The 25,812-nt window shown below is 52.0% G+C and overlaps 1 protein-coding gene across 1 annotated transcript in view; it reads left to right on the top strand.

Annotated features, from left to right (window-relative positions):
* Positions 1–25,812, top strand: part of LOC139249388 (nuclear pore complex protein Nup155-like) — a 400,538-nt gene that overhangs the window by 247,454 nt on the left and 127,272 nt on the right. The window contains exons 4-6 of the mRNA XM_070872384.1: positions 9,780–9,846; positions 21,842–21,957; positions 25,392–25,489. Coding sequence (XP_070728485.1) covers positions 9,780–9,846; positions 21,842–21,957; positions 25,392–25,489 — 281 coding nt within the window. The remainder of the gene's footprint in view (positions 1–9,779; positions 9,847–21,841; positions 21,958–25,391; positions 25,490–25,812) is intronic.

Below are 25,812 nucleotides of genomic sequence, written 5' to 3'. Positions count from 1 at the left end.
CACCCTGACCCACGACTGTAACTGATTCTACACCCTGACCCACGACTGCAACTGATTTTGCACCCTGACCCGGAACTGTAACTGATTCTACACCCTGACCACGACTGTAACTGATTCTACACCCTGATCCACGACTGCAACTGATTATAAACCCTGACCCACGACTGTAACTGATTCTACACCCTGACCCACGACTGCAACTGATTTTGCACCCTGACCCGGAACTGTAACTGATTCTACACCCTGACCTGGGACTGTAACTGATTCTACCCCCTGACCCGGGACTGCAACTGATTCTACACCCTGACCCACGACTGTAACTGATTCTTCACCCTGACCCACGACTGTAACTGATTCTGCACCCTGACCCACGACTGTAACTGATTCTACACCCTGACCCACGACTGTAACTGATTCTGCACCCTGACCCACGACTGTAACTGATTCTGCACCCTGACCCGGGTCTGTTACTGATTCTACACCCTGACCCACGACTGTAACTGATTCTACACCCTGACCCACGACTGTAACTGATTCTACACCCTGACCCACGACTGTAACTGATTCTTCACCCTGACCCACGACTGTAACTGATTCTACCCCCTGACCCGGGACTGTAACAGATTCTACACCCTGACCCGGGACTGTAACTGATTCTGCACCCTGACCCACGATTGTAACTGACTCTACACCCTGACGCATGACTGCAACTGATTCGACACCCTGACCCGGGACTGCAACTGATTCTGCATCCTGACCTGGGACTGGAACTGATTCTACATCCCGACCCACGACTGTAACTGATTCTACACCCTGACCCACGACTGTAACTGATTCTACACCCTGACCCACGACTGTAACTGATTCTACACCCTGACCCACGACTGTAACTGATTCTACACCCTGACCCACGACTGTAACTGGTTCTGCACCCTGACCCACGACTGTAACTGATTCTACACCCTGACCCACGACTGTAACTGATTCTACCCTGACCCACGACTGTAACTGATTCTACACCCTGACCCACGACTGTAACTGATTCTACACCCTGACCCACGACTGTAACTGATTCTACACCCTGACCCACGACTGTAACTGATTCTACACCCTGACCCACGACTGTAACTGATTCTACACCCTGACCCGGGTCTGTTACTGATTCTACACCCTGACCCTGGACTGTAACTGATTCTACACCCTGACCTTGGACTGTAACGGATTCTACGTCCTGACCATGACTGTAACTGATTCTACACCCTGACCCGGGACTGTAACTGATTCTACACCCTGACCCACGACTGTAACTGATTCTGCAGCCTGACCCGGGACTGTAACTGATTCTGCACCCTGACCTGGGACTGTAACTGATTCTACATCCTGACCCACGACTGTAACTGATTCTACACCCTGACCCACGACTGTAACTGATTCTACACCCTGACCCACGACTGTATCTGATTCTACACCCTGACCCACGACTGTAACTGATTCTACACCCTGACCCACGACTGCAACTGATTTTGCACCCTGACCCGGAACTGTAACTGATTCTACACCCTGACCACGACTGTAACTGATTCTACACCCTGATCCACGACTGTTACTGATTCTACACCCTGACCCACGACTGTTACTGATTCTACACCCTGACCCACGACTGTAACTCATTCTACTCCCTGACCCACGACTGTAACTGATTATACACCTTGACCTGGGACTGTAACTGATTCTTCACCCTGACCCACGATTGTAACTGATTCTTCACCCTGACCCACGATTGTAACTGATTCGACACCCTGACCCGGGACTGTAACTGATTCTACACCCTGACCCACGACTGTAACTGATTCTACACCCTGACCAACGACTGTAACTGATTCTACACCCTGACCCACGACTGCAACTGATTCTACACCCTGACCCGGGACTGTAACTGATTCTACACCCCGACCCAAGACTGTAACTTATTCTACACCCTCACCCACGATTGTAACTGATTCTACACCACGACCCACGACTGCAACTGATTCTACATCCTGACCCACGACTGTAACTGATTCTACACCCTGACCCACGACTGTAACTGATTCTACACCCTGACCCACGACTGCAACTGATTTTGCACCCTGACCCGGAACTGTAACTGATTCTACACCCTGACCACGACTGTAACTGATTCTACACCCTGATCCACGACTGTTACTGATTCTACACCCTGACCCACGACTGTTACTGATTCTACACCCTGACCCACGACTGTAACTCATTCTACTCCCTGACCCACGACTGTAACTGATTATACACCTTGACCTGGGACTGTAACTGATTCTTCACCCTGACCCACGATTGTAACTGATTCTTCACCCTGACCCACGATTGTAACTGATTCGACACCCTGACCCGGGACTGTAACTGATTCTACATCCTGACCCACGACTGTAACTGATTCTGCACCCTGACCCACGACTTTAACTGATTCTACACCTTGACCTGGGATTGTAACAGATTCTACGTCCTGACCATGACTGTAACTGATTCGACACCCTGACCCGGGACTGTAACTGATTCTACACCCTGACCCTGGACTGTAACTGATTCTACACCCTGACCTAGGACTGTAACTGATTCTACGTCCTGACCATGACTGTAACTGATTCGACACCCTGACCCGGGACTGTAACTGATTCAACACCCTGACCCACGACTGTAACTGATTCTGCAGCCTGACCCACGACTATAACTGATTCCAAACCCTGACCCACGACTGTAACTGATTCTGCACCCTGACCCACGACTGTAACTGATTCTGCACCCTGACCCACGACTGTAACTGATTCTACACCCTGACCCACGACTGTAACTGATTCTGCACCCTGACCCACGACTATAACTGATTCTGCACCCTGACCCGGGTCTGTTACTGATTCTACACCCTGACCCACGACTGTAACTGATTCTACACCCTGACCCACGACTGTAACTGATTCTACACCCTGACCCACGACTGTAACTGATTCTTCACCCTGACCCACGACTGTAACTGATTCTACCCCCTGACCCGGGACTGTAACTGATTCTACACCCTGACCCGGGACTGTAACTGATTCTACACCCTGACCTGGCACTGTAACTGATTATACATCCTGACCCACGACTGTAACTGATTCTACACCCTAACACACGACTGTAACTGATTCTGCACCCTGACCCACGACTGTAACTGATTAACTGATTCTGCACCCTGACCCACGACTGTAACTGATTCTACACCCAGACCCACGACTGTAACTGATTCTACACCCTGACCCACGACTGTAACTGATTCTACACCCTGACCCACGACTGTAACTGTTTCTACACCCTGACCTGGGACTGTAACTGATTCTACATCCTGACCCACGACTGTAACTGATTCTACACCCTGACCCACGACTGTACTGATTCTACACCCTGACCCACGACTGTAACTGATTCTACACCCTGACCCACGACTGTAACTGATTCTGCACCCTGACCCGGGTCTGTTACTGATTCTACACCCTGACCCTGGACTGTAACTGATTCTACATCCTGACCTAGGACTGTAACTGATTCTACGTGCTGACCATGACTGTAACTGATTCGACACCCTGACCCGGGACTGCAACTGATTCTACACCCTGACCCACGACTGTAACTGATTCTGCACCCTGACCCACGACTGTAACTGATTCTACACCCTGACCCGGGACTGCAATTGATTCTTCACCCTGACCCACGACTGTAACTGATTCTACACCCTGACCCACGACTGTAACTGATTCTACACCCTGACCCACGACTGTAACTGATTCTTCACCCTGACCCACGACTGTAACTGATTCTACCCCCTGACCCGGGACTGTAACTGATTCTACACCCTGACCCGGGACTGTAACTGATTCTACACCCTGACCTGGCACTGTAACTGATTATACATCCTGACCCACGACTGTAACTGATTCTACACCCTAACACACGACTGTAACTGATTCTGCATCCTGACCCACGACTGTAACTGATTCTACCTCCCGATCCACGACTGTAACTGATTCTGCATCCTGACCCACGACTGTAACTGATTCTACACCCTCACCCACGACTGTAACTGATTCTACATCCTGACCCACGACTGTAACTGATTCTACACCCTGACCTGGGACTGCAACTGATTCTGCACCCCGTCCCACGACTGTAAGTGCTACTACATCCTGACTCACGACTGTAACTGATTCTGCACCCTGACCCGGGACTGTAACTGATTCTACACCCTGACCCACGACTGTAACTGACTCTGCATCCTGACCCACGACTGCAACTGATTCTATACCCCGACCCACGACTGTAACTGATTCTACACCCTGACCCACGACTGTAACTGACTCTACATCCTGACGCATGACTGTAACTGATTCTACACCCTGACCCGGGACTGCAACTGATTCTACACCCTGACCCACGACTGTAACTGATTCTACACCGTGACCCACGACTGTAACTGATTCGACACCCTGACCCGGGACTGTAACTGATTCTACACCCTGACCAACGACTGTAACTGATTTTACACACTGACCCACGACTGTAACTGATTCTATAACCTGACCTGGGACTGTAACTGATTCTACACCCCGACCCAAGACAGTAACTTATTCTACACCCTCACCCACGACTGTAACTGATTCTACACCCCGACCCACGACTGCAACTGATTCTACACCCTGACCTGGGACTGCAACTGATTCTGCACCCCGTCCCACGACTGTAAGTGCTACTACACCCTGACTCACGACTGTAACTGATTCTACACCCTGACCCGGGACTGTAACTTATTCTACACCCTGACCCACGACTGTAACTGACTCTGCATCCTGACCCACGACTGCAACTGATTCTATACCCCGACCCACGACTGTAACTGATTCTACACCCCGACCCACGACTGTAACTGATTCTACACCCTGACCCACGACTGTAACTGACTCTACACCCTGACGCATGACTGTAACTGATTCTACACCCTGACCCGGGACTGCAACTGATTCTACACCCTGACCCACGACTGTAACTGATTCTACACCGTGACCCACGACTGTAACTGATTCGACACCCTGACCCACGACTGTAACTGATTCTACACCCTGACCCACGACTGTAACTGATTCTAAATCCTGACCCACGACTGCAACTGATTCTACACCCTGACCCGGGACTGTAACTGATTCTACACCCTGACCCACGACTGTAACTGATTCTACATCCTGACCCACTACTGTAACTGATTCTACACCCTGACCCACGACTGTAACTGATTCTACACCCTGACCCACGACTGTAACTGATTCTACACCGTGACCCACGACTGTAACTGATTCGACACCCTGACCCGGGACTGTAACTGATTCTACACCCTAACCCGGGACTGTAACTGATTCTGCACCCTGACCCACGATTGTAACTGACTCTACACCCTGACGCATGACTGCAACTGATTCGACACCCTGACCCGGGACTGCAACTGATTCTACCCCCTGACCCGGGACTGTAACTGATTCTACACCCTGACCCGGGACTGTAACTGATTCTACACCCTGACCTAGGACTGTAACTGATTCTACGTGCTGACCATGACTGTAACTGATTCGACACCCTGACCCGGGACTGCAACTGATTCTACACCCTGACCCACGACTGTAACTGATTCTGCACACTGACCCACGACTGTAACTGATTCTACACCCTGACCCGGGACTGCAATTGATTCTTCACCCTGACCCACGACTGTAACTGATTCTACACCCTGACCCACGACTGTAACTGATTCTACACCCTGACCCACGACTGTAACTGATTCTTCACCCTGACCCACGACTGTAACTGATTCTACCCCCTGACCCGGGACTGTAACTGATTCTACACCCTGACCCGGGACTGTAACTGATTCTACACCCTGACCTGGCACTGTAACTGATTATACATCCTGACCCACGACTGTAACTGATTCTACACCCTAACACACGACTGTAACTGATTCTGCATCCTGACCCACGACTGTAACTGATTCTACCTCCCGATCCACGACTGTAACTGATTCTGCATCCTGACCCACGACTGTAACTGATTCTACACCCTCACCCACGACTGTAACTGATTCTACATCCTGACCCACGACTGTAACTGATTCTACACCCTGACCTGGGACTGCAACTGATTCTGCACCCCGTCCCACGACTGTAAGTGCTACTACATCCTGACTCACGACTGTAACTGATTCTGCACCCTGACCCGGGACTGTAACTGATTCTACACCCTGACCCACGACTGTAACTGACTCTGCATCCTGACCCACGACTGCAACTGATTCTATACCCCGACCCACGACTGTAACTGATTCTACACCCTGACCCACGACTGTAACTGACTCTACATCCTGACGCATGACTGTAACTGATTCTACACCCTGACCCGGGACTGCAACTGATTCTACACCCTGACCCACGACTGTAACTGATTCTACACCGTGACCCACGACTGTAACTGAATCGACACCCTGACCCGGGACTGTAACTGATTCTACACCCTGACCAACGACTGTAACTGATTTTACACACTGACCCACGACTGTAACTGATTCTATAACCTGACCTGGGACTGTAACTGATTCTACACCCCGACCCAAGACAGTAACTTATTCTACACCCTCACCCACGACTGTAACTGATTCTACACCCCGACCCACGACTGCAACTGATTCTACACCCTGACCTGGGACTGCAACTGATTCTGCACCCCGTCCCACGACTGTAAGTGCTACTACACCCTGACTCACGACTGTAACTGATTCTACACCCTGACCCGGGACTGTAACTTATTCTACACCCTGACCCACGACTGTAACTGACTCTGCATCCTGACCCACGACTGCAACTGATTCTATACCCCGACCCACGACTGTAACTGATTCTACACCCCGACCCACGACTGTAACTGATTCTACACCCTGACCCACGACTGTAACTGATTCTATACCCCGACCCACGACTGTAACTGATTCTACACCCTGACCCACGACTGTAACTGATTCTACCCCCTGACGCATGACTGTAACTGATTCTACACCCTGACCCGGGACTGCAACTGATTCTACACCCTGACCCACGACTGTAACTGATTCTACACCGTGACCCACGACTGTAACTGATTCGACACCCTGACCCACGACTGTAACTGATTCTACACCCTGACCCACGACTGTAACTGATTCTAAATCCTGACCCACGACTGCAACTGATTCTACACCGTGACCCACGACTGTAACTGATTCTACACCGTGACCCACGACTGTAACTGATTCTACACCGTGACCCACGACTGTAACTGATTCGACACCCTGACCCACGACTGTAACTGATTCTACACCCTGACCCACGACTGTAACTGATTCTAAATCCTGACCCACGACTGTAACTGATTCTACACCCTGACCCACGACTGTAACTGATTCTACACCGTGACCCACGACTGTAACTGATTCGACACCCTGACCCGGGACTGTAACTGATTCTACACCCTAACCCGGGACTGTAACTGATTCTGCACCCTGACCCACGATTGTAACTGACTCTACACCCTGATGCATGACTGCAACTGATTCGACACCCTGACCCGGGACTGCAACTGATTCTACACCCTGACCCACGACTGTAACTGATTCTGCACCCTGACCCACGACTGTAACTGATTCTACACCCTGACCCACGACTGTAACTGATTCTACACCCTGACCCACGACTGTAACTGATTCTACACCCTGACCCACGACTGCAACTGATTCTACACCCTGACCCACGACTGTAACTGATTCTACACCCTGACCCACGACTGTAACTGATTCTACACCCTGACCCACGACTGTAACTGATTCTACACCCTGACCAACGACTGTAACTGATTCTACACCCTGACCCACGACTGTAACTGATTCTACACCCTGACCCGGGACTGTAACTGATTCTACACCCCGACCCAAGACTGTAACTTATTCTACACCCTCACCCACGACTGTAACTGATTCTACACCCCGACCCACGACTGCAACTGATTCTACACCCTGACCCGGGACTGTAACTGATTCTACACCCTGACCCACGACTGTAACTGATTCTGCACCCTGACCCACGACTGTAACTGATCCTGCACCCTGACCCACGACTGTAACTGATTAACTGATTCTGCACCCTGACCCACGACTGTAACTGATTCTACACCCTGACCCACGACTGTAACTGATTCTACACCCTGACCCACGACTGTAACTGATTCTACATCCTGACCCATGACTAACTGATTCTTCACCCTGACCCACGACTGTAACTGATTCTACACCTTGACCCACGAGAGTAACTGATTCTACACCCTGACCCACGACTGTAACTGATTCTTCACCCTGACCCACGACTGTAACTGATTCTACACCCTGACCCGGGTCTGTAACTGATTCTACATCCTGACCCATGACTAACTGATTCTTCACCCTGACCCACGACTGTAACTGATTCTACACCTTGACCCACGACTGTAACTGATTCTACACCTTGACCCACGACTGTAACTGATTCTACACCCTGACCCACGACTGTAACTGATTCTACACCCTGACCCACGACTGTAACTGATTCTACATCCTGACCCATGACTAACTGATTCTTCACCCTGACCCACGACTGTAACTGATTCTACACCTTGACCCACGACTGTAACTGATTCTACACCCTGACCCACGACTGTAACTGATTCTTCACCCTGACCCACGACTGTAACTGATTCTACACCCTGACCCACGACTGTAACTGATTCTACACCCTGACCCACGACTGTAACTGATTCTACATCCTGACCCACGACTGTAACTGATTCTACACCCTGACCCACGACTGTAACTGATTCTACACCCTGACCCACGACTGTAACTGATTCTACACCCCGACCCACGACTGTAACTGGGTCTTTGTCCTCCTGAAAAAGGAAGGCTGAGGTTTGACCTAACAGAAGTCTTTAAAATGATGAAAGATTTTGATAGAGTTGATACAGAGAGAGTGTTTCCCCTTGTGGGGAAGAGCATAACTAGAGGCCATCAATATAAGATTGTCACCAAGAAATCCAATCGGGAAGTCAGAAGACATCTCTTTACCCAGAGAGCGGTGAGAATGTGGAACTTGCTGCCACAGGGAGGGGTTGAGGCGAACAGTATCGATGTATTTAAGGGGAGGCTGGACAAGCATATGGGGGAGAGGGGAATAGAGGGTTATGCTGATAGATTTAGATGAGGAAAGACTGGAGGAGGCTCGAGTGGAACATAAACACTGACATGGACTGGTTGGGCCGAATGGCCTGTTGCTGTGCTGTCTATCCTGTATAAGCTCATTCAAAGAGCTGGCATAGGCATGGCCAGCTGAATGGTTTCCCTGTGCGCTGCAAGTTATGTGAACCACGTTTTATGCACTCTATCCCTATGATAGTGTAGCTGGGAGGCTGTGGAGACCATTTTGTGGGGATTGTTACTCGGCGGTTAGACTGCGAGTTCCTGTTTCCTGACCATTGAGGTGAGAATGTTCTGAGTGCTGTGATGTTTGAGATGGGTAATCTGGTTTCTCAGTGATGTTTCGGATTATCGAATCCTGGCACGTCGGCGAAATCCCTGGTTTACTGAGGCAGCGTGCGGTGACAGATGTAAAGCAGCAATATTCTGTGTGTTTCAGGAATATCTGGGACAGCAGTGTAGCGATGGAACAGACCATGCACCATTGCAGCGAGCAGCCAGTACTGGTGAGTACACTGATCCAGACCGTGCACCATTACAGTACTGGTGAGTACACTGATCCAGACCTTGCACCATTACAGTACTGGTGAGTACACTGATCCAGACCGTGCACCATTACAGTACTGGTGAGTACACTGATCCAGACCGTGCACCATTACAGTACTGGTGAGTACACTGATCCAGACCGTGCACCATTACAGTACTGGTGAGTACACTGATCCAGACCGTGCACCATTACAGTACTGGTGAGTACACTGATCCAGACCTTGCACCATTACAGTACTGGTGAGTACACTGATCCAGACCGTGCACCATTACAGTACTGGTGAGTACACTGATCCAGACCGTGCACCATTATAGTACTGGTGAGTACACTGATCCAGACCGTGCACCATTACAGTACTGGTGAGTACACTGATCCAGACCGTGCACCATTACAGTACTGGTGAGTACACTGATCCAGACCGTGCACCATTACAGTACTGGTGAACACACTGATCCAGACCATGCACCATTACAGTACTGGTGAACACACTGATCCAGACCATGCAGCATTACAGTACTGGTGAACACACTGATCCAGACCATGCACCATTACAGTACTGGTGAACACACTGATCCAGACCATGCACCATTACAGCACTGGTGAACACACTGATCCAGACCGTGCACCATTACAGTACTGGTGAACACACTGATCCAGACCATGCAGCATTAGAGTACTGGTGAACACACTGATCCAGACCGTGCACTATTACAGTACTGGTGAACACACTGATCCAGACCGTGCACCTTCACCGTTGTGGTGAAACATCGAAAATAGGTGCAGGAGTAGGCCATTCAGCCCTTCGCGACTGCACCACCATTCAATACGATCATGGCTGATCATTCGACTCAGTACCCCTTTCCCGCTTTATCTCCATATCCCTTGATCCCTTTACCCGTAAGGGCCATATCTAACTCCCTCTTGAATATATCCAATGAACTGGCATCAACAACTCTCTGCGGCAGGGATTTCCACAGGTTAACAACTCTCTGAATGAAGAAGTTTCTCCTCATCTACCCCTTATCCCAAGACTTGTGTCCCCTGGTTCTGGACTTCCCCAACATCGGGAACATTCTTCCCGCATCTAATCTGTCCCATCCCGTCAGAATGTTATATGTTTCTATGAGATCCCTCTCTTCCTTCTAAATTCCAGTGTATAAAGGCCCAGTTGATCCAGTCTCTCCTCATATGTCAGTCCAGCCATCCCTGGAATCAGTCTGGTGAACCTTTGCTGCACTCCCTCAATAGCAAGAACGTCCTTCCTCAGATTAGGAGACCAAAACTGAACACAATATTCCAGGTGAGGCCTCACCAAGGCCCTGTACAACTGCAGTAAGACCTCCCTGCTCCTATACTCAAATCCTCTAGCTATGAAGGCCAACATGCCATTTGCCGCCTTCACCGCCTGCTGTACCTGCATGCCAACTTTCAATGACTGATGTACCATGACACCCAGGTCTCGTTGCACCTCCCCTTTTCCTCAGCTGCCGCCATTCAGATAATATTCTGCCTTCACGTTTTTGCCCCCAAAGTGGATAATCTCACATTTATTTATCCACATTATACTGCATCTGCCATGCATTTGCCCACTCACCTAACCTGTCCAAGTCTCCCTGCAGCCCCTTAGCATCCTCCTCACAGCTCACACCACCACCCAACACTGGGCCCCGCGGTACTCCACTAGTCACTGCCTGCCATTCTGAAAAGGATCCGTTAATCCCCACTCTGCTTTCTGTCTGCCAACCAGTTCTCTATCCACGCCAGTACATTACCCCCAATACCATGTGCTTCGAATTTGCACACTAATCTCTTGTGTGGGACCTTGTCGAAGGCCTTTTGAAAGTCCAAATACACCACATCCACAGGTTCTCCCTTGTCCACTCTACTCGTTACATCCTCAAAAAATTCCAGAACATTTGTCAAGCATGATTTCCCTTTCATAAATCCATGCTGACTTGGACCGATCCTGTCAATGCTTTCCAAATGCGCTGCTATTTCATCTTTAATGATTGATTCCAAACTTTTCCCCGCTACTGATGTCAGGCTAAACGGTCTATAATTACCCGTTTTCTCTCTCCCTCCTTTTTTAAAAAGTGGTGTTACATTAGCTATCCTCCAGTCCATCGGAACTGATCCAGAGTCGATAGACTGTTGGAAAATGATCACCAATGCATCCACTATTTCTAGGGCCACTTCCTTAAGTACTCTGGGATGCAGACAATCAGGCCCTGGGGATTTATTGGCCTTCAATCCCATCAATTTCCCCAACACAATTTCCCGCCTAATTAGGATATCCTTCAGTTCCTCCTTCTCACTAGACTCCTCAGTCTCCTAGTACATCCGGAAGGTTATTTGTGTCTTCCTTCGTGAATTTGTTCAACTGGTCTGCCATTTCTTTGTTCCCCATTATAAATTCACCCGAGTCCGACTGCAAGGTACTCTTTTTCTCTTCACATATCTATAGAAGGGTTTTGCTGTCAGTTTTTATGTTCCCGGCAAGCTTTCTTTCATACTCTATTTTTCCCCTCCTAATTAAACCCTTTGTCCTCCTCTGCTGTATTACAAAATTCTCCCAGTCCTCAGGTTTGCTGCTTTTTCTGGCCAATTTATATGCCTCTTCCTTGGATTTAACACTATCCTTAATTTCCCTTGCTGGCCAGGGTTGAGCCACCTTCCCTGTTTTATTTTTACTCCAGACAGGGATGTACAATTGTTGAAGTTCATCCATGTGATCTATAAATGTTTGCCATTGCCTATCCACCGTCAACCCTTTAAGTATCACTCGCCAGTCTATTCTAGCCAATTCACGCCTCATGCTGTTGAAGTTAGCTTTCCTTAAGTTCAGGACCCTAGTTTCTGAATTAACTGTGTCACTCTCCATCTTCAAGAATTCTACCATATTATGGTCACTCTTCCCCAAGGGGCCTCGCACAACAAGATTGCTAATTAGTCCCTTCTCATTACACATCACCCAGTCTAGGATGGCCAGCTCTCTAGTTGGTTCCTCGACATATTGGTCTCGAAAACCATCCCTAATACACTCCAGAAAATCCTCCTCCACCGCATTACTACCAGTTTGGTTAGCCCAATCAATATGTAGATTAAAGTCACCCATGATAACTGCTGTACCTTCATTGCACACATCCCTTATTTCTTGTTTGATGCTGTCCCCAACCTCACTACTACTGTTTGGTGGTCTGTACACAACTCCCACTAGCGTTTTCTGCCCTTTGGTATTCCGTAGTACCACCCATACCGATTCCACATCATCCAAACCAATGTCCTTCCTTACTATTGCATTAATTTCCTCTTTAACCAGCAATGCCACCCCACCTCCTTTTCCCTTCTGTCTATCCTTCCGAAATACTGAATACACCTGGATGTTGAGTTTCCAGCCTTGTTCACCCTGGAGCCATGTCTCTGTGATGCCAATCACATCATACCCGTTAACTGCTATCTGTGCAGTTAATTCATCCACCTTATTCCGAATACTCCTCACATTGAGGCATAGAGCCTTCAGGCTTGTCTTTTTAACACACTTTGCCTCTTTAGAATTTTGCTGTAAAGTGGCCCTCTTTGTTTTTTGCCTTGGGTTTCTTGGCCCTCCACTATTCTCCTTTCTATCTTTTGTCTCCGTCTTTTATTTCCCTCTGCCTTCCTGCAGAGGTTCCCATCCCCCTGCCGTATTAGTTCAACTCCTCCCCAACAGCACCAGTAAACACTCCCCCTTGGATATTGGTTCCGGTCCTGCCCAGGTGCAGATCGTCCGGTTTGTACTGGTCCCACCTCCTCCAGAACCGGTTCCAATGCCCCACACTGATCCAGACTGTGTAACATTACAGTACTGGTGAACACACTGATCCAGAACATGCACCATTACAGTACTGGTGAACACACTGATCCAGACCATGCACCATTACAGTACTGGTGAACAGACTGATCCAGACCATGCACCATTACAGTACTAGTGGACACACTGATCCAGACCATGCACCATTACAGTACTGGTGAACACACTGATCCAGACCGTGCACCATTACAGTACTGGTGAACAAACTGATCCAGACTGTGTAACATTACAGTACTGGTGAACACACTGATCCAGACCATGCAGCATTACAGTACTGGTGAACACACTGATCCAGACCATGCACCATTACAGTACTGGTGAACACACTGATCCAGACCATGCACCATTACAGTACTGGTGGACACACTGATCCAGACCATGCACCATTACAGTACTGGTGAACACACTGATCCAGACCGTGCACCATTACAGTACTGGTGAACACACTGATCCAGACCATGCACCATTACAGTACTGGTGAACACACTGATCCAGACCATGCACCATTACAGTACTGGTGAGTACACAGATCCAGACAGTGCACCATTACAGTACTGGTGAACACACTGATCCAGACCATGCACCATTACAGTACTGGTGAACACACTGATCCAGACCATGCACCATTACAGTACTGGTGAACACACTGATCCAGACCGTGTAACATTACAGTACTGGTGAACACACTGATCCAGACCATGCACCATTACAGTACTGGTGAACACACTGATCCAGACCATGCACCATTACAGTACTGGTGGACACACTGATCCAGACCATGCACCATTACAGTACTGGTGAACACACTGATCCAGACCATGCACCATTACAGTACTGGTGAACACACTGATCCAGACCATGCACCATTACAGTACTGGTGAACACACTGATCCAGACCATGCACCATTACAGTACTGGTGAACACACTGATCCAGACCATGCACCATTACAGTACTGGTGAGTACACAGATCCAGACCGTGCACCATTACAGTACTGGTGAACACGCTGATCCAGATCATGCACCATTACAGTACTGGTGAGTACACTGATCCAGATCATGCACCATTACTGTACTGGTGCACACACTGATCCAGATGTGCACCATAACAGTATTGGTGAACACACTGATCCAGACCATGCACCATTACAGTACTGGTGAACACACTGATCCAGACCATGCACCATTACAGTACTGGTGAACACACTGATCCAGACCATGCACCATTACAGTACTGGTGAACACACTGATCCAGACCATGCACCATTACAGTACTGGTGAACACACTGATCCAGACCATGCACCATTACTGTACTGGTGCACACACTGATCCAGATGTGCACCATAACAGTATTGGTGAACACACTGATCCAGACCATGCACCATTACAGTACTGGTGAACACACTGATCCAGACCATGCACCATTACAGTACTGGTGGACACACTGATCCAGACCATGCACCATTACAGTACTGGTGAACACACTGATCCAGACCATGCACCATTACAGTACTGGTGAACAAACTGATCCAGACCATGCACCATTACAGTACTGGTGAACACACTGATCCAGACCATGCACCATTACAGTACTGGTGAACACACTGATCCAGACCATGCACCATTACAGTACTGGTGAGTACACAGATCCAGACCGTGCACCATTACAGTACAGTTGAACACGCTGATCCAGACCATGCACCATTACAGTACTGGTGAACACACTGATCGAGATCATGCACCATTACAGTACTGGTGAGTACACTGATCCAGATCATGCACCATTACTGTACTGGTGCACACACTGATCCAGATGTGCACCATAACAGTATTGGTGAACACACTGATCCAGACCATGCACCATTACAGTACTGGTGGACACACTGATCCAGACCATGCACCATTACAGTACTGGTGAACACACTGATCCAGACCGTGCACCATTACAGTACTGGTGAACACACTGATCCAGACCATGCACCATTACAGTACTGGTGAACACACTGATCCAGACCATGCACCATTACAGTACTGGTGAGTACACAGATCCAGACAGTGCACCATTACAGTACTGGTGAACACACTGATCCAGACCATGCACCATTACAGTACTGGTGAACACACTGATCCAGACCATGCACCATTACAGTACTGGTGAACACACTGATCCAGACCATGCACCATTACAGTACTGGTGAACACACTGATCCAGACCATGCACCATTACTGTACTGGTGCACACACTGATCCAGATGTGCACCATAACAGTATTGGTGAACACACTGATCCAGACCATGCACCATTACAGTACTGGTGAACACACTGATCCAGACCATGCACCATTACAGTACTGGTGGACACACTGATCCAGACCATGCACCATTACAGTACTGGTGAACACACTGATCCAGACCATGTACCATTACAGTACTGGTGAACACACTGATCCAGACCATGCACCATTACAGTACTGGTGAACACACTGATCCAGACCATGCACCATTACAGTACTGGTGAACACACTGATCCAGACCATGCACCATTACAGTACTGGTGAGTACACAGATCCAGACCGTGCACCATTACAGTACTGGTGAACACGCTGATCCAGACCATGCACCATTACAGTACTGGTGAACACACTGATCCAGATCATGCACCATTACAGTACTGGTGAGTACACTGATCCAGATCATGCACCATTACTGTACTGGTGCACACACTGATCCAGATGTGCACCATAACAGTATTGGTGAACACACTGATCCAGACCATGCACCATTACAGTACTGGTGAACACACTGATCCAGACCATGCACCATTACAGTACTGGTGAACACACTGATCCAGATCATGCACCATTACAGTACTGGTGAACACACTGATCCAGACCATGCACCATTACAGTACTGGTGAACACACTGATCCAGACCATGCACCATTACAGTACTGGTGAGTACACAGATCCAGACCGTGCACCATTACAGTACTGGTGAACACACCGATCCAGACCATGCACCATTACAGTATTGGTGAACACACTGATCCAGACCATGCACCATTACAGTACTGGTGAACACACTGATCCAGACCATGCAGCATTACAGTACTGGTGAACACACTGATCCAGACCATGCACCATTACAGTACTGGTGAACACACTGATCCAGACCATGCAGCATTACAGTACTGGTGAACACACTGATCCAGACCATGCACCATTACAGTACTGGTGAACACAATGATCCAGATCATGCACCATTACAGTACTGGTGAACACACTGATCCAGACCATGCAGCATTACAGTACTGGTGAACACACTGATCCAGACCATGCACCATTACAGTACTGGTGAACACACTGATCCAGATCATGCACCATTACAGTACTGGTGAACACACTGATCCAGACCATGCACCATTACAGTACTGGTGAACACACTGATCCAGACCATGCACCATTACAGTACTGGTGAACACACCGATCCAGATCATGCACCATTACAAGGGACAGTTCCTGGTAGCTGATGGGTGTCTGGTTTTCAAGTCACGCAGTGGGCATTAAATTGCTGTGACATTGGGTCCGGTTCTTGTGGAGTGGGAGTTGGTTGGGGGAGGTGTGTGTGTGTGGGGAGGGGGGGGGCGGTTGTGTGTGTGTGTGTTGTGGGAGGGGGGTGTTGGTGGGGGAGAGGGTTCATGGTGGGGGGTGGGGTGGTAGTGTGGTTTGGGGGCGGGGGGACAGACGGATCCTGTACAGTCCGGACGAGTTGCCCCTCCTCTGTGCCAGGACCAATGTCCTCGTGGGGGAGGGATGGTTTGCTGGTGCTGTTGGGGAGGGGTGTAGCATTTTTTTAAAAAGGAGGAAGGGACAAAACAGGGAATTATAGACTGGTTAGCCTGACATCAGTAGTGGGGAAACTGCTGGAATCAATTATTAAAGATGCAATAGCAGCACATTTGGAAAGCAGTGACAGGATCGGTCCAAGTCAGCATGGATTTATGAAAGGGAAATCATGCTTGACAAATCTTCTAGAATTTTTTGAGGATGTAACTAGTAGAGTGGACAAGGGAGAACCAGTGGACGTGGTGTATTTAGACTTTCAAAAGGTTTTTGACAAGGTCCCACACAAGAGATTAGTGTGCAAAATTAAAGAACATGGTATTGGGAGTAATGTACTGACGTGGATAGAGAACTGGTTGGCAGACAGGAAGCAAAGAGTCAGGATAAACGGGTCCTTTAGTGCCGCAGGGCTCAGTGCTGGGACCCCAGCTATTTACAATATACATTAATGATTTAGATGAAGGAATTGAGTGTAATATCTCCAAGTCTGCAGATGACACTAAGCTGGGTGGCGGTGTGAGCTGTGAGGAGGGTGCTAAGAGGCTGCAGGGAGACTTGGACAGGTTAGGTGAGTGGGCAAATGCATGGCAGATGCAGTATAATGTGGATAAATGTGAGGTTATCCACTTTGGTGGCAAAAACGTGAAGGCAGAATATTATCTGAATGGCGGCAGCTGAGGAAAAGGGGAGATGGAACGAGACCTGGGTGTCATGGTACATCAGTCATTGAAAGTTGGCATGCAGGTACAGCAGGCGGTGAAGAAAGCAAATGTTATGTTGGCCTTCATAGCTAGGGGATGAGTATAGGAGCAGGGAAGTTTTACTGCAGTTGTACAGGGCCTTGGTGAGGCCTCACCTGGAATATTCTGTTCAGTTTTGGTCTCCTAATCTGAGGAAGGACGTTCTTGCTATTGAGGGAGTGCAGCGAAGGTTCACCAGACTGATTCGCGGGATGGCAGGACTGACATATGAGGAGAGACTGGATCGACTGGGCCTGTATTCACTGGAGTTTAGAAGAATGAGAGGGGATCTCATAGAAATATATAAAATTCTGACGGGACAGGACAGGTTAGATGCGGGAAGAATGTTCCCGATGTTGGGGAAGTCCAGAACCAGGGGTCACAGTCTAAGGATAAGGGGTCGGCCATTTAGGACTGAGATGAGGAGAAACTTCTTCACTCAGAGAGTTGTTAACCTGTGGAATTCCCTGCCGCAGAGAGTTGTTGATGCCAGTTCATTGGATATATTCAAGAGGGAGTTAGATATGACCTTTATGGCTAAAGGGTCAAGGGGTATGGAGAGAAAGCAGGAAAGGGGTACTGAGGGAATGATCAGCCATGATCTTATTAAATGGTGGTGCAGGCTTGAAGGGCCGAATGGCCTACTCCTGCATCTATTTTCTATGTTTCTATTAGAAAGGTGAAAAAAACTGCATAAGGGATTGGGAGAGAGACAGCACTAGAGTAAGAAATAGTACGATATTATGTGCGGTCACACTAAGGGAATTACAGTGCATGTGTGTGAATGCACGAAGTGTGGTAAATAAGGTTGGTGAGCTACAGACGCAAATAGCCACGTGGGAATATGATGCTGTGGCGATAACGGAGACCTGGCTCAGAAAGGGCAGGATTGAGTACTAAATATTCCTGGATACAGGGTGTTCAGGAAAGATAGTGAAGGAAGGATAGAGGTGGTGTATATTCAAAAAGGAGTTAGATGTAGTCCTTACTACTAGGGTGATCAAGGGGTATGGTGAGAAAGCAGGAATGGGGTACTGAGGGAATGATCAGCCATGAACTCATTGAATGGCGGTGCAGGCTAGAAGGGCCGAATGGCTTACTCCTGCACCTATTTTCTATGTTTCTATGGTGTGGCAGTATTGGTTAAGGAGAATGTTACATTGGAGAGAGAGCGTCTGGGAGGGGTCAAGGACAGAATCTATTTGGTTCGAGTTGAGGAACAATGGAGGTGCCCTGACACTACTCGGTGTATTCTGTAGGAAGGATGTAGAGGGGCACATTTTCAGGGAAAATACAGAGAGGTGCAAGAACAATAGAGTAGTGATAATGGGGGGACTTCAGTTATCCGAATATAGCCTGGGATAGTAATAGTGTGAAGGGCAGAGAGTGGGAGAATTTCTGAAGTGTGTTCAGGAGAACTTTCTTGATCAGTATGTTTGTGGCCCGGCGAGGGAGGGGGCATTGCTGGATCTGGTTTCAGGGAATGAGGTGGGTCGAGTGGAGCAAGTCGGGGAACATTTTGACAACAGTAATCACATTATTGTAAGGTTTAGACTAGCTATGGAAAAAGGCACGCAGCAACCTCCAGTAAAAATACTTAATTGGAGGAAAGCCAATTTCAGTGGGTTGAGCATGTATCTGGCCCGGGTAAATTATAACATGTATTGGAGCAGTGAGCTGCCTTTAAAGAGGATATGGTTCGGGTACAGTCGAGGTACATTCCCACGAGGGGGAAAGGTCGGGCTCTCTGGATGGTGAAAGAGATAGAGAGTATGATGAAGCAGAAAACGATGACAGATGTCAGGCTGAATATAAAAAGTTCAGAAGAAAAATGAGAGGGGAAATGAGAGGGGCAATGAGAGGATATGAGAACAGAATGGCAGCTAACATAAAAGGGAATTCAAAAGTCCCCAATAGGCATTTAAATAGTAAATGGGCAGTAAGAGAAGGGGTGGGCCGATTCGGGACCAAAAAGGAGACCTATACATGGAGGCAGAGCGCATGGCTGGAGTACTAAATGAGTACTTTGTGTCCATCCTCACCAAGGAAGAAGGTGCTGCCAAAGTCACAGTGAAAGAGGAGATGGTTGAGCTACTAGATGGGTTAAAAATTGATAAGGCGGTACTAGGAAGGCTGGCTGTACTTAGTCGAAAAGTCTCCAGGACCGGATGGGATGCATCCTCGGATGTTGAGGGAAGTTAAGGTGGAAATTGCGGAGGTACTGACCATAATCTTCCAGATCTCCTCAGATACCACGCTGGTGCCAGAGGGTTGGAGAATTGCAAATGTTACACCTTTGTTCAAAAAAGGGTGTAAGGATAAACCCAGCAACTACAGAGCAGTCTGTTTAACCTCGGTAGTGGGCAAGCTTTTAGAAACGATAATCAGGGACAAAATTAACAGTCATTAAATAAGTGTGGATTAATTAAGAAAACCCAGCACAGATTGTTAGAGGCAAATCGTGTTTAACCAACCTGATAGAGTTTTTTGATGAGGTAACAGAGAGGGTTGATGAGGGTAATGTGGTTAACGTGGTGTACATGGATTTCCAAAAGGCGTTTGATAAAGTGCCTCATAATAGGCTTGCAGCAAAGTTGAAGCCCATGGAATAAAAGGGACAGGGGCAGTATGGATCGGGATTGTCTCAGTGACAGGAAACAGAGAGTAGTGGGGAACGGTTGTTTATCGGACTGGAGGAAGGTATACAGTGGTGTTCCCCAGGGGTCAGTACTGGGACCACTGCTTTTCCTGATATATATTAATGATTTGGACTTGGGTGTACAGGACACAATTTCACAATTTACTGATGACACAAAACTTGGAAGTATAGCGAACAGTGAGGAGGATAGGGATAGACTTCAGGAAGACATAGACAGGCTGGTGGAATGGGCGGACACGGGGCAGATGAAATTTAACACAGAAAAGTGCGAAGTGATATATTTTGGTCGGAAGAACGAGGAGAGACAATATAAACTGAAGGGTACAATCCTAAAGGGGGTGCAGGAACAGAGAGACCTGGGGGTATATGAAGGTGGCAGGGCAGGTTGAGAAAGCAGTTAAAAAGGCTTATGGGATCCTGGGCTTCATAAATAGAGGTACAGAATACAAAAGTGTGGTAATTATGATTAACTTGTATAAAACACTGGTTCGGCCCCAACTGGAGTATTGTGTCCAATTCTGGGCACCACACTTTAGGAAGGATGTGAAGGCCTGAGAGAGGGAGCAGGAAAGATTTACAAGAATGGTTCCAGGGATGAGGGACTTCAGTGACGTGGATAGACTGGAGAAGCTGGAGTTGTTCTCCTTGAGCTGAGAGGAGATCGAGAGGTGTTCAAAATTATGAGGGGATAGATAGGAATGGTTCCCATTGGGGGAAGGGTCGAGAACCAGAGGACACAGATTGAAGGTGACCGGTTGTTTTTCGGACTGTACAATGAGCAGTTACGTTGCAGTCACCAGCCATGATTGGGCGGTTGTTCACAATGCCAGTCTGTGGACTATCTGATGGTGTTATCTCCTGCAGTTTGAGAGCAGTGTCTCCGCAAAGTCGCTCGCAAACATTCTGCTCGAACTCAATGGATTGCGGGAATTCCTCGATCGCAACTCCCAATTTGGATCTGGAACTCTGGGAAATGCCAGGTAAGATTAATGGGAAGCAGAGGCCGGTTTAACTTGACATTAACCCTCGCCGTCCTCCCCTCCCCTCCCCCGCCGTCCTCCCCTCCCCGCCGTCCTTCCTCCCCTCCCCCGCCGTCCCTCCCTCCCCTCCCCCGCCGTCCCTCCCTCCCCTCCCCCGCCGTCCTCCCCTCCCCTCCCCTCCCCTGCCGTCCTCCCCTCCCCTCCCCCGCCGTCCTCCCCTCCCCTCCCCTCCCCTGCAGTCCTCCCCTCCCCTCCCCCGCCGTCCTCCCCTCCCCTCCCCCGCCGTCCTCCCCTCCCCCGCTGTCCTCCCCTCCCCCGCCGTCCCTCCCTCCCCCGCCGTCCTCCCCTCCCCCGCCGTCCTCCCCTCCCCTCCCCCGCCGTCCTCCCCTCCCCCGCCGTCCTCCCCTCCCTCACCGTCCTCCCCTCCCCCGCCGTCCTTCCCTCCCCTCCCCCGCCGTCCCTCCCTCCCCTCCCCCGCCGTCCTTCCCTCCCCTCCCCCGCCGTCCTTCCCTCCCCTCCCCCGCCGTCCCTCCCTCCCCTCCCCCGCCGTCCCTCCCTCCCCTCCCCCGCCGTCCTTCCCTCCCCTCCCCCGCCGTCCCTCCCTCCCCTCCCCCGCCGTCCTTCCCTCCCCTCCCCCAGCGTCCTTCCCTCCCCTCCCCCGCCGTCCGCCCCTCCCCTCCCCCGCCGTCCCTCCCTCCCCTCCCCCGCCGTCCTTCCCTCCCCTCCCCCGCCGTCCTTCCCTCCCCTCCCCCGCCGTCCCTCCCTCCCCTCCCCCGCCGTCCTTCCCTCCCCTCCCCCAGCGTCCTTCCCTCCCCTCCCCCGCCGTCCGCCCCTCCCCTCCCCCGCCGTCCTTCCCTCCCCTCCCCCGCCGTCCTTCCCTCCCCTCCCCCGCCGTCCTTCCCTCCCCTCCCCCGCCGTCCTTCCCTCCCCTCCCCCGCCGTCCTTCCCTCCCCCGCCGTCCTCCCCTCCCCCGCCGTCCGCCCTCCCCTCCCCCGCCGTCCGCCCCTCCCCTCCCCCGCCGCCCTCCCCTCCCCTCCCCCGCCGTCCTCCCTCCCCCGCCGTCCTTCCCTCCCCTCCCCCGCCGTCCTTCCCTCCCCTCCCCCGCCGTCCTTCCCTCCCCTCCCCCGCCGTCCTTCCCTCCCCTCCCCCGCCGTCCTCCCCTCCCCTCCCCCGCCGTCCTTCCCTCCCCTCCCCCGCCGTCCTCCCCTCCCCTCCCCCGCCGTCCTCCCCTCCCCCGCCGTCCTCCCCTCCCCCGCCGTCCTTCCCTCCCTCCCCCGCCGTCCTTCCCTCCCTCCCCCGCCGTCCTCCCCTCCCCTCCCCCGCCGTCCCTCCCTCCCCTCCCCCGCCGTCCGCCCCTCCCCTCCCCCGCCGTCCTTCCCTCCCCTCCCCCGCCGTCCCTCCCTCCCCTCCCCCGCCGTCCCTCCCTCCCCTCCCCCGCCGTCCCTCCCTCCCCTCCCCCGCCGTCCCTCCCTCCCCTCCCCCGCCGTCCCTCCCTCCCCTCCCCCGCCGTCCCTCCCTCCCCTCCCCCGCCGTCCCTCCCTCCCCTCCCCCGCCGTCCCTCCCTCCCCTCCCCCGCCGTCCCTCCCTCCCCTCCCTCGCCGTCCCTCCCTCCCCTCCCCCGCCGTCCCTCCCTCCCCTCCCCCGCCGTCCCTCCCTCCCCTCCCCCGCCGTCCCTCCCTCCCCTCCCCCGCCGTCCCTCCCTCCCCCGCCGTCCCTCCCTCCCCCGCCGTCCCTCCCTCCCCTCCCCCGCCGTCCCTCCCTCCCCTCCCCCGCCGTCCTTCCCTCCCCTCCCCCGCCGTCCTTCCCTCCCCTCCCCCGCCGTCCTTCCCTCCCCTCCCCCGCCGTCCTTCCCTCCCCTCCCCCGCCGTCCTTCCCTCCCCTCCCCCGCCGTCCTTCCCTCCCCTCCCCCGCCGTCCCTCCCTCCCCTCCCCCGCCGTCCCTCCCTTCCCTCCCCCGCCGTCCCTCCCTCCCCTCCCCCGCCGTCCCTCCCTCCCCTCCCCCGCCGTCCTTCCCTCCCCTCCCCCGCCGTCCTTCCCTCCCCTCCCCCGCCGTCCCTCCCTCCCCTCCCCCGCCGTCCCTCCCTTCCCTCCCCCGCCGTCCCTCCCTCCCCTCCCCCGCCGTCCCTCCCTCCCCTCCCCCGCCGTCCCTCCCTCCCCTCCCCCGCCGTCCCTCCCTCCCCTCCCCCACCGTCCCTCCCTCCCCTCCCCCGCCGTCCTTCCCTCCCCTCCCCCGCCGTCCTTCCATCCCCTCCCCCGCCGTCCTCCCCTCCCCTCCCCCGCCGTCCCTCCCTCCCCTCCCCCGCCATCCCTCCCTCCCCTCCCCTCCCCCGCCGTCCTCCCCTCCCCTCCCCCGCCGTCCCTCCCTCCCCTCCCCCGCCGTCCCTCCCTCCCCTCCCCCGCCGTCCTTCCCTCCCCTCCCCCGCCGTCCTTCCCTCCCCTCCCCCGCCGTCCGCCCCTCCCCTCCCCCGCCGTCCTTCCCTCCCCTCCCCCGCCATCCCTCCCTCCCCTCCCCTCCCCCGCCGTCCTCCCCTCCCCTCCCCCGCCGTCCTCCCCTCCCCTCCCCCGCCGTCCTCCCCTCCCCTCCCCCGCCGTCCCTCCCTCCCACTCCCCCGCCGTCCTTCCCTCCCCTCCCCCGCCGTCCTCCCCTCCCCTCCCCCGCCGTCTGCCCCTCCCCTCCCCCGCCGTCCTCCCCTCCCCTCCCCCGCCGTCTGCCCCTCCCCCTCCCCCGCCGTCTGCCCCTCCCCCTCCCCCGCCGTCCGCCCCTCCCCCTCCCCCGCCGTCCCTCCCCTCCCCTCCCCCGCCGTCCCTCCCCTCCCCCGCTGCCCCTCCCCTCCCCTCCCCCTCCCCCGCCTCCCACTGCCCCACAAATGTAACGCCCCTATTTTAAAAAGGAGGCAGACAGAAAGCAGGAAACTAGAGACCAGTTAGCCTAACATCTGTGGTTGGGAAAATGCTGGAGTCCGTTATGAAGGAAGCAGTAGCGGGACATTTGGAAAAGCATAATTCAGTCAGGCAGAGTCAGCATGATTTTATGAAAGGGAAATCATGTTTGACAAATTTGCTGGAGTTCTTTGAGGATGTAATGAACAGGGTGGGTAAGGGGGAACCAGTGGATGTGGTGTATTTGGATTTCCAGAATGGTGCATAAGGTGCCACATAAAAGGTTACTGCACAATATAAAAGCTCATGCGGTTGGGGATAATATTTGAATACATTTAAGACAGAGATAGACAATTTCTTAACCGATAAGGCATACGGGGTTATGGGGAGTGGGCAGGGAAGTGGAGCTGAGTCCATGATCGGATCAGCCATGATGATATTGAATGGCGGAGCAGGCTCGAGGGGCCGAATGGCCGACTCCTGCTCCTATTTCTTTTGTTCTTATGGACGGTCAATGAGATGTTTTGTGAACTGGGTAATCAGCTCCTTTTCCAGTTTCAGTGCTTCCAATGTACCCCAGAGGCTGCTGGGCTTCCTGCGTCCTGATGGAGGCTCACAGCAAGTTCAACAGGAGCTGCAGAGAAAGTACCACAGTGAGTAGTTCCCACATTTACCTGTACTGTCAGTAACCGCGGTATCTCGGCCTGTGTCAGTAACCACGGTATCTCGGGCCTGTGTCAGTAACCGCGGTATCTCGGGCCTGTGTCAGAAACCACGGTATCTCGGCCTGTGTCAGTAACCACGGTACCTCGGGCCTGTGTCAGTAACCACGGTACCTCGGGCCTGTGTCAGTAACCACGGTACCTCGGGCCTGTGTCAGTAACCACGGTACCTCGGGCCTGTGTCAGTAACCACGGTACCTCGGGCCTGTGTCAGTAACCACGGTACCTCGGGCCTGTGTCAGTAACCACGGTAC

The sequence above is a fragment of the Pristiophorus japonicus genome, unplaced genomic scaffold (assembly GCF_044704955.1).
Source record: "Pristiophorus japonicus isolate sPriJap1 unplaced genomic scaffold, sPriJap1.hap1 HAP1_SCAFFOLD_311, whole genome shotgun sequence".
Classification (NCBI taxonomy): Eukaryota; Metazoa; Chordata; class Chondrichthyes; family Pristiophoridae; genus Pristiophorus; species Pristiophorus japonicus.
Note: the sequence above shows the minus strand (reverse complement) of the source record. Positions and strands in the feature narration are given on the sequence as shown.